This window comes from Mustelus asterias, unplaced genomic scaffold (genome assembly GCF_964213995.1).
Source record: "Mustelus asterias unplaced genomic scaffold, sMusAst1.hap1.1 HAP1_SCAFFOLD_114, whole genome shotgun sequence".
Classification (NCBI taxonomy): Eukaryota; Metazoa; Chordata; class Chondrichthyes; order Carcharhiniformes; family Triakidae; genus Mustelus; species Mustelus asterias.
Window position 1 is genome coordinate 1,009,884 of NW_027590155.1, and position 10,942 is coordinate 1,020,825.

Here is a 10,942-nt window from a genome sequence, read left to right on the forward strand (position 1 = left end):
AGGAAATCGAAGCTCAGAACGGATCGATTGGACTTTCCTAGAGATGAATGGGATTGAGGCGCCAGAATGATTCACACCCAGAATAAACTAACTGATCATTCTTAAATCTCTTCCCATTAAAGATATTTGATTTTGTTCATAAACTGACTGTGGTCAATCTCAAATAAGCATCATGGGATGTGCATTAACCGGTGACTCGATCTGTTTTGTTGGTCAGTCATATTTGCAATTCAATGCTGCATATGTCAGAGATAGAACAGAGAACATCGAAAAAATACAGCACCCACAGGCCCTTCGGCCCACAAGTTGTGCCGGCCATGTCCCTACCTACCTAGGCCTGTATATAGGCTTACCTATAACCCTCAATCCCAGTAAGTCCCATGTACTCATCCAGAAGTCTCTTAAAATACCCTATCGAGTTTGCCTCCACCACCACTGACGGCAGCCGATTCCACTCACCCACCACCCGCTGAGTGAAAAACTTACCCCTGACCTCTCCTCTGTACCTACTCCCCAGCACCGTAAACCTGTGTCCTCTTGTAGCAGCCATTTCAGCCCTGGGAAAAAGCTTCCGAGAATCCACCCAATCTATACCTCTCAACATCTTGTACACCTCTATCAGGTCACCTCTCATCCTTCGTCTCTCCAAGGAGAAAAGACCGAGCTCCCTCAACCTATCCTCAAAAGGCATGCCAACCAATCCAGGCAACATCCTTGTAAATCTTCTCTGCACCCTTTCAATAATTTCCACATCCCTCCAGTAATGACGCGACCAGAACTGAGCACAGTACTCTAAGTGGGGTCTGACGAGGGTCTTATAAAGCTGCATCATCATCTCCCGACTCCTAAACTCAATCCCTCAATTGATGAAGGTCAGCAGACCATACGCCTTCTTAACCACCTCCTCTACCTGCGAGGCCGATTTAAGAGTCCTATGGACCCGGACCCCAAGGTCCTTCTGATCCTCTACACTGCTAAGAGTCTTACCCTTGATATTATACTCCTTCATCCCATTTTACTTGTCAAAATGGACCACTACACATTTATCCGTGTTGAAGTCCATCTGCCACTTCTCCGCCCAGTCTTGCATCCTATCTATGTCACGCTGCAGCTTCTAACATCCCTCCAAACTATCCACAACACCACCAACCTTCGGGTCATCGGCAACCTTACCAACCCATCCCTCCACTTCCTCATCCAGGTCATTTATGAAAATGACAAACAGCAAGGGTCCCAGAACAGATCCCTGGGGCACTCCACTGGTGACCGACCTCCATTCAGAAAAAGTTCCATCTACAACCCCTCTCTGCCTTCTGCAGGCAAGCCAGTTCTGGATCCACAAGGCAACAGCCCCTTGGATCCCGTGCCCTCTCACTTTCTCGAGAAGTCTTGCATGGGGGACCTTATTGAACGCCCTGCTGAAGTCCATGTAAACTACATCTACCGCTTTTCCTTTGTCAATGTGTTTAGTCACATTTTCAAAGAACTCCACCAGGCTCGTAAGGCATGATTTGCCATTGACAAAGCTGTACTGACTACTTTTGAGCAGACTAAACTTCTCTAAATGTTCATAAATCCTGTCCCTCAGGACCTTCTGCATCAACTCACCAACCACTGAGGTTAGACTCACCGGTCGGTAATTTCCTGGGCTATCCCTATTCCCTTTCTTGAATTTAGGAACCACATCCGCAATCCTCCAATCCTCTGGAACCTTTCCCATCTCCATCAACGACGCAAAGATCATCACCAGAGGCTCTGCAATCTCTTCCCACGCCTCCCACAGTAACCTGGGATACATCCCACCCGGTCCCGGTGACTTATCTATCTTGATGCTATTCAAAGTTTCCAACACATCCTCTTTCTTAATGTCCACATACTCAATCTTTTCAGTCCACCTCAATCCTGTAGGACAATCACCCAGGTCTTTTTCCACCGTGAATACCGAGGTAAAATATTCATTGAGCACCTCTGCCATTTCTTCCGGTTCTGTACACTTTCTCACCTTCACATTTTATTGGTCCTATTCCTTCACATCTCATCCTTTTACTCTTCACATATTTATAGAACACCTTAGGGTTCTCCTTAATCTTACCTGCCAAGGCCTTCTCGGGACCCCTTCTGGCTCTCCTAATTTCTTTCTTAAGTCCCTTCCCACAAGCCGTAGACTCATTTAGATCCCTATCATCGCCTTGCTCTCTTTTATGAACTCTCTGAATATTCAATTCAGAATGAGGAGATGCATAATAAATAAATGTATTGATGTTAAATGTTGAATAATGAAACAAATACCTGGTAAAATAGATTGAGAATGATGCATTTACCACAGTGGTTCATTTTCAGTTTTTGTATCAGATTTCAGCATCCAGTTTTTTGCTTTTATTTATTCGCTCTGACCTGGGCCTCAAAATTCATTCAGGGCAATCGGAAATACTGGAATTTCATGAGAAGAAAAAGGAGCATGTTCTCCAGGAGCACCTGGAGAACGTGCAGACTCCGCACAGTCACCCAAGCCAGGAAACGAACCTGAGTCCCTGGTGCTATAATGGTTGTCCACAGAATGTGGGCAGCCATTAGCAGTCTTTTCCCCTGGTTTCTGTGGCTATGGCTCATCTTTCATTTCCTCACCCTGCAGTATAAATATCTCCCACTTTCTATTTCTTTTTGCTTTGATAAAGGGTCATCTGGACTCAATATTGCAAATATCTCTGACATTAAGTGATGTCCATCTGAAGGGTCGGAACAGATGTGCCCCTAAAAAAGATGACGACGATGTGGGGGCGGGGCTTTGGGCGCTGCACGCAGAACGATGAGGCGGCTGGGCTTGCACATGCGCATTGCAGCGGGAGTTTATGTTGACGGAAGCGCGCGGCTTCTTCTCTTGATCTGAATCAGATTTGAAAGGGGGGACGGTTAACGGTCGGCGGCGTTGTCATGGCGGCAGGGGCGGGGCTTGTCAAGCGCGCGCGCTGGCACAAGTGGACCCTCGAGCTTAACCTGAGTGGCAGCAGCAGGTGCGGAGGCCGCGCGGGAAGCCGGGGGCTCGAGTAGGAGGCAAGCCGGGTCAGCCCGTCTCTCCCGAGTGGAGGCCACCGCACACTGACCCGGGGATGTGGCACCAACCCAAAACTTCCCAACCCCGGGTTTTTCACGCCTCTTTTACCCCTCACCGAGCTCCTCAGCACAAAGCAGCCCCTCAAATCCTCTAGAAACCACTCAGACCCCACTTGGCATCTTTTCCCCAGGTCATGACCCTGAGATGCCCTTTTGGTTTCAGCCCCTCCACCTGATCAGGTGCCAACTGCGGTGGTGGTTGGAGGAACGATTGCTCGTTTCCAGGACCCGGTGCTGAACTGGATCTCTCTCAATGTCCCGCAGTGTTTGTTTTCAAGATACAATTTGGTATATTAGGTGATTTTTTGCTTTGTCCCGAAATGGAGGGTAAGCGGATTGGCACCCTGATTATCAATTGACACTAATCCACTTCTGCCATCCAACATTCCCATGGCAATTCAGTGGACACAACGGCAATCTGTGTTCGATGTTTGCCCAAGCTTTAGTTCATGCTGGCACTATTGCCACCACGTTGGGTCCTCAACAGAGAGACTCCCTCTTTAAACAAGGTCTTGAAAGGGTGACAAATTTGTGTTTTCTGTTTCTCATAGGAGCCATGATCAAAAGTGTGGCCAGAGAGACTCCATGTACCCAGTTGCATATTCGGACAAACAGCTACCGGACATCTGCGTCCAAGAAACAGACCGGATCCTGGTTGAGAAAGTAAGTTGGATTTGAATGTGTCTTTAGTGTGTGGCTGACAACGCCCCTGGTTTGTCCACGGTGGTGAAGTACCTTGGTGAACCACAGCAGCCTGTGTGATAAAGGGTTAATCATCATGCTTACTTCCAGGCCTGGATATAAGATCAGTATATGGCCTCCCCTAACCGGCCCCCTTTACTGATACCCTGCTCACTTTCTGTTTCAGCGCTGCTGGGACATCGCCTTGGGCCCATTGAAACAACTGCCCATGAATCTGTTCATCATGTACATGGCTGGCAACACCATCTCCATCCTCCCTATCATGATGGTGTGCATGATGGCCTGGAGACCTATACAGGCCTTCATGTCCATGTCAGCAAGTGAGTATTGTATTGAATCTTCAGCTCAGAAACTGCTCTGAACCGGCATCACTTGAATGCAGCTTAGAATAGAGTTCTGGGAGTTGGGTAATTAAGGGAGTTAGAGAAGAAAGGGAAAGAGGTGCTGTTTTGCTTTCTAACTTTCTCAGCCGTCAGGAAGTGATCTTACTCTTCTACAGGAGAAGAAGCTAGATTTTTGGTGAGGATCTGCTAAGTGACTCAGGTTTATTCTATTCCTAAGGATTAAAATAGTACAGCAACTGGTGGTAAGGTTAATAAAATACTTAAAAACTAACATACTTGAAAACAAAAATAAAATATGTAATTGGATAAAATAATTAAATAGTTTATTCGCACACATTAAAGATGGGAGGACAGGTGATGTGTCACAGCTGCCGCGTGTGGGAGCTCCTGGCTATCAGTTTGATCCAGGGCAACCATGTCTGCAGTAAGTGAAGTTCGAGCAGCTCTGGTTCAGAGTTTATGAGCTGGAAGCTGAACTACAGACACTGCAATGCATCAGGGAGGGGGAAAGTTACCTGGATTCTTTGTATCAGGGAGCAGTCACACCTCTTGGCACAGGGTCTGCTGATTTGGCCAGTGGTCAGGAACAGGAGAGTGAGACAGATAAGGGAACTCACAGACAGGAGCCTTAGCCTTTACCATTGTCCAGCCAGTTTGAGGTATTTTCAGCTTGTTTGGATGAATGGGAGCTGCAGGATGGATGAGCCAATTACCCATGGCACTGTGGTACAGGAAGCCATTGTAGTGAGGGGAGCAAAAAGGAATGCAGTGATAATGGGGGACAGTATAGTCAGAGGGATTGGCACATTCTCTGCAGCAAAGAATGTGAATCAAGGCAGCTGTGGTGCCTGTCTGGGGCCAGTGTTCAGGACATCTGATCAGGGCTGGAGAAGAAATTTCAGTGGGGAGGGGAAGGTTCCAGTTGTCCTCGTCAATGTAGGTATGAACAACAGAGATAAAGAAGGAGGTTTTCAGTGTCGATATGAGGACCTAAGCACTAAATTAAGAAGCAGAACCTCAATGGTTATAATCTCTGAATTATTACCTGAGCCACATGCTAATAGGTATAGGACAGATCAGATCGGAGGGATGAATGCGTGACTGAAAGGCTGCGTTAAAGTTTATGTATTAGTGTCACAAGTAGGCTTACGTTAACACTGCAATGAAGTTACTGTGAGAATCCCCGAGTCGCCACACTCCAGTACATGTTCGGGTACACTGAGGGAGAATTTAGCGTGGCCAGTGCACCTAACCAGCACATCTTTCAGACTGGGAGAAAACCCGAGCACCCGGAGAAAAGCCACACAGATACAGGATGAATGTGCAAACTCTGCACAGATAGTGACCCAAGGGGCGGCACGGTGGCACAGTGGTTAGCACTGGTGCCTCACAGCGCCAGGGACCCAGGTTCAATTCCGGCCTCGAGTGACTGTGTGTGGGGAGTTTTCATGTTCTCTGTCTATCTCCGGGTCCTCTGGTTTCCTCCCACAGTTCAAAGATGTGCGGGTTAAATTGATTGGTTATGGTAAGTTGTCTCATATGTCAGGGGGACTAACAGAGTAAATATGTTGTGTTACAGGGATAGGGCCTGGGTGGGATTATGGTCGGTGCAGAAGCGATGGGCTGAATGGCCTCCTGAATTGTAGGGATTCTAAGCCAGTATAGAACCGAGTCCCTGGTGTTGTGAGGCAGCGGTACTAACCACTGTGCCACTGTGCCGCCCTAACTGGTGTGGGAGGTGGGTTCTGGTTCATGGGACACTGACATCAGTACTGGGTAAAGTGAGATCTGTACCATTGGGACAGTCTACATCTGAACTGTGCTGGGGCCGGTGTTCTTGCGAACCCCATAACTAGGAAACTAGAGATGGTTTTAAACTAAATAGTGGAAAAGGAATCAAATTTGGGGCAAGGAATGAAATTTATATGAATGACTGGATGAAGGGATGTTTGGCAAATTTGCCGATGACACACAGATAGGTGGGAAAGTAAGTTGTGAAGAGGACATACCGAGAGTACAGAAAGACAGAAAGGTTCAGTGAGAGGGCAAATATCTGGCAAATGGAGTAGAATGTGGGCAAATGTGAGATTGTCCATTTCGGCAGGAAGAATGAAAAAGAAGCATTTTGTCTAAATGGTGAGAGATTGCAGAGCTCAGAGATTCAGAGGGATTGAGTCAGAGAGTCATAAAGGTTTACAGCAGGGAAACAGGCCCTTCGGCCCAACTTGTCCTCACCGCCCTTTCTTTTTTAAAACACCTAAGCTAATCCCAATTGCCTGCATTTGGCCCATATCCCTCTAAACCCATCGTACCCATGTAACTGTCTAAATGCTTTTTAAAAGACAAAATTGTACCTGCCTCTACTACTACGTCTGGCAGCTTGTTCCAGACACTCACCACCCTGTGTGTGAAACAATTGCCCCTCTGGACACTTTTGTATCTCTCCCCTCTCACCTTAACCTATGCCCTCTAGTTTTAGACTCCCCTACCTTTGGGAAAAGGTGCCCCTCATTATTTTATAGGCCTCTATAAGATCATTCCTCAGCCTCCTACGCTCCAGAGAAAAACGTCCCAGTCCATCCAGCCTCTCCTTATAACTCAATCCATCAAGTCCCGGTCGCATCCTAGCCAATCTTTTCTGCACTCTTTCTAGTTTAATAATATCCTTTCTATAATAGGGTGTCCAGAACTGCACACAGTATTCCAAGTGTGGCCTTACCAATGTCTTGTACAACTTCAACAAGACATTCCAACTCCTGTATTCAATGTTCTGACCGATGAAACCAAGCATGCCAAATGCCTTCTTCACCACTCTGTCCAACTGTGACTCCACTTTCAAGGAGCTATGAACCTGTACCCCTAGATCTCTTTGTTCTGTAACTCCCCAACGCCCTATCATTAACTGAGTAAGTCCTGCCTTGGTTCAATCTACCAAAATGCATCACCTCGCATTTGTCTAAATTAAACTCCATCTGCCATTCGTCAGCCCACTGGCCCAATTGATCAAGATCTGGGTGTCCGAGTGCATAAATCACAAAAGGCTAATATGCAGGTACAGCAAGTAATTAGGAAAACTAATAGAATGTTATCATTCATTGTGATGGGAATTAAATACAGAACTAGGGAGGTTATGCTTCAGTTGTACAGGTCACTAGTGAGACCACATCTGGAGTACTGTGTGCAGTATTGGTCACCTTATTTAAGGAAGTGTGCAAGTATGCTGGAGACAGTTCAGAGACGGTTTACCAGACTAATACCAAAAATGGATGGGCTGTGTTATGAGGAAAGGTTCTCACATGTTCCTGAACTTCCTGCTTTTCCATTCTCGCTCTCAGTCTTTAGGGTCCTGGGGAATTCGAATCAGCACTGGCTGCAGTGTCTCATCTACTTCATCGGCAACCTGCTGGGGTTGGCCCTGGCCATCTACAAGTGCCAGGCAATGGGGCTGCTGCCCACACATGCCTCTGACTGGCTGGCATTCATCCAGCTGCCCCAGGTGAGATCCGCACTCTGTATGTGAGGGGGAGCCAGGAAAATAGGAAGAGGAAACCATTTAGGGCTGTGGAGCCTGAGAGGTTGAGTAGATTGGGCCCAATTCTTTTTATTCATTCGTGGGACATGGGCATCATTGGCTGGTCAGCATTTATTGTCCATCCCTAGTTGCTCTTGAAGGGCAGTTGAGAGTCAACCACAGGAAATCTGCCGCCCTTATCTGGTCTGGCCTACATGTGACTCCAGAGCCACAGCAACGTGGTTGACTCTCAACAGCCCTTGGGCAACTCGGGATGGGCAATGAATGCTGGCCAGTCAGAGACGCCCATATCCCACAATTGAACAAAAACAAATGAGGGACGGGGGAGGAGTGCAGTGAAAGTGGGGATATCCTTGGGAATTGAGAGATAGAAGGAAGAGTGTGGGGAAAGTCGGGATATCTTTGGGAATTGAGGGATAGAAGGAAGAGTGGGGGGAAAGTGGGGATATCTTTGGGAATTGAGGGATGGGGAAGACTGGGTAAAGTGGAGATATCTTTGGGAATTGAAGAATGGGGAGGAGTGCGGGGCAAGTGGGGATATCTATGGGGAAGAGTGTGCGGAAAGTGAAGATATCTTTGGGAATTGAGGGATGAGGAGGAGTGTGCGGAAAGTGGAGATATCTTTGGGAATTGAGGGATGGGGAGGAGTGTGCGGAAAGTGGAGATATCTTTGGGAATTGAGGGATGTGGAGGAGAGCAGGGAAAGTGGGATATCTTTGGGAATTGGAGGATGAGGGAAGACTGCGGGAAAAGTGGGGATATCTTTGGGAATTGGAGGAGGGGGGAAGACTGCGGGGAAAATGGGGAAATCTTTGGGAATTGAGGGATGGGGAGGAGTGCGGGGAAAGTGGGGATATCTTTGGGAATTGAGGGATGGGAGGAGGGCAGGGAAAGTGGAGATGAGGTTGATGATGAATAGTGGAGCAGGCTCGACAGAAGCTATTCCCACTCCGATTCTTACCACCTTCTCCTTTCACACAGAGAGTGGAGTACACAGGCGGGGGCCTGGTCCTGTGATAGTCCCACTCTCCTCCTATCGCTCACTGAGACACGGCCCGAGGACGATCGACACTGGATATAACCTGCTGCCGTCTGGCTAACCTGAGACCAGGCTTTCTGTAGGTAACATGCCCTCCCATCACTGCCCCCCACGCACACACAGACAGACGTTGGCCCGTGTACCTGTGACCGATGTGGAATGGCCGGAGATATTGACAGCAGGGACTGTGTATTTTTTCACTGGGGATTCAGTTGTTTATCATGTTGACCCCCTTTGCTGAGCCTCGGATAAGGGACCTGTTGGAGTTGACGATGGGACTGGAGGTTCCTTGATCAGTCATTCCAGGCTTATCCTGGTGCCTCTCATTCTCTCTCTCACCCAGGTCAGAAGGTCACAGATTTGTGTAACCTGTTCCTGAGATTCAAGCTGCTGTAACAGGTTCTCCCAGGGGTCCCTCAAACCGTCTCTGAAATTAAGTTCCCTGGCTGTGTGTTGCATCGTGACTTGTGGGATCTTGCTGTGCAGTCACCATCTCTTCCTACAGAACGGCAGGAGGGAACATCGAAAGGAGGGAATGATTTAGCTCCTGTGCTTGTTCTGGGCTGTTCCAGAGCACTCTGAATCAACACAGCAGCTTCCTGTTTCCGAAACACAGTCACTGCTGTTCACCTGGGAAACCCGGCAGGCACTGCACACAGCAGATCCCACAAACTGTCGGATAACCACCAAATGTTAGGCTGTTTGAAGGATAAAGATCGACCCTCTGAAACCAGCGGGAGCTCTCCTTCGCTCCATCCAGTAGTGGCCGTGGGATTTTCCTATCCACCTGACACAGCAGTGAGTGAGGAGGGCGGGGCGGGGGGGGGGGGGGGGGGAGCTTGGTTTCACTTCCTCAGCACTGACAGCTGGAGGCAGGTGATTGACAGTGTAGTGTGTGCAGCTGTCTGTGTGCCCACCTGGGCAGCATGGTGGCACGGTGGTTAGCACTGCTGCCTCACAGCGCCAGGGCCCTGGGTTCGATCCCAGCCTTGGATAAATCATAGAATCCCGACAGTGCAGAAAGAGACCAATCGGCCCACCGAGCCTGCACCAACAACAACCCCACCCAGGCCCTATCCCCATAACCCCCGTATTTACACTGATAATATCCCCGACACTAAGGGGCAATTTAGCACGGCCAATCCACCTCAAACGCACGTCTTTGGAGTGTGGGTGGAAACCGGAGCAACTGGAGGAAACCCTCACAGACACGGGGAGAATGCACCAACTTCACACAACCTGAGGCTTGATTTGAACTCAGGTCCCTGGTGCTGTGAGGCAGCAGTGCTCCCCATTGTGCCGCCCCTATGTCTGTGTGGAGTTGGCATGTTCTCCCCGTGTCTGCATGGGTTTCCTCCGGAGGCTCTGGTTTCCTCCCAAACTTCAAAATGTGCTGGTTAGGTGGATTGACCATGCTAAAGTGCTGCTTTATGTCACAAAATATGTAGATCAGAGTGATTAGTATGGGGTAACGGGAAGAGGGCCTGGGTAAGATGCTCTGTCAGAGAGTCAGTGCAGACTCAAAGGGCTGAATGGTCTCTTCTGCACTGTAGGAATTCTACGACTTTGTCTGTGAGCAGCCACGCTTGTGTCTATGAGTGAGTGTGTGTCTGTGTGGGTGTACACGCATTTCAGTTCATGTGTGTGTGTGTACCTGTGTGCGAGCACATACATGTTTGGTGTGTGTGTGTGTGTATGTTCGCTTTATTTAATGATTGTGTTTGAGTCGTTCCTCTTTGTGTGTGTTTGTGTGGGGAGGGGGGTGCGGGGAGGTGGTCACTAATCCTCCCCCTCCCCATTCTGAGACCACACCCGAAGCAGGAGTGAACCGAAGAGGCCGGAGGCGAATCGATAACCTCGAGGTGAGTGAGGAAACAGTCAGTGCGAGTTTGATGCTGCTGTGAAGAATGTGTAACGTCTTTTCACTGATTCTGTAACTGGAAATAAAGAGTTTCAGCAAAATGGGATAAAAGCAAATTACTGCGGATGCTGGAATCTGAAACCAAAACAGAAAAAGGTTTGTCAAAGGGTCATCCAGACTCGAAACATCAGCTCTTTTCTTACCTGACAGATGCTGCTAGACCTGCTGAGATTTTCCAGCGTTTTCTCTATTGGTTTCAGCAAACCGGGGCCTCTATGAAATGACAGCAGACAAAAACGAGACTCAGATTTCACTGACTCCACCAGCTTAAAACTCTCCTGTTCCACTTTAAA

The 10,942-nt window shown here is 48.4% G+C and overlaps 1 protein-coding gene across 1 annotated transcript; it reads left to right on the forward strand.

Moving 5' to 3' along the window:
- The first annotated feature begins 2,931 nt into the window (after nt 1-2,931).
- Nucleotides 2,932-9,788, forward strand: LOC144484528 (ER membrane protein complex subunit 4-like). Its single transcript, XM_078203041.1, has 5 exons — nt 2,932-3,011; nt 3,663-3,774; nt 3,980-4,133; nt 7,493-7,653; nt 8,671-9,788. Exons 1-5 carry the CDS (start codon nt 2,932-2,934, stop codon nt 8,704-8,706), a joined length of 543 nt encoding a protein of 180 aa, XP_078059167.1. The 3' UTR covers nt 8,707-9,788.
- The last annotated feature ends 1,154 nt before the right edge of the window (nt 9,789-10,942 follow it).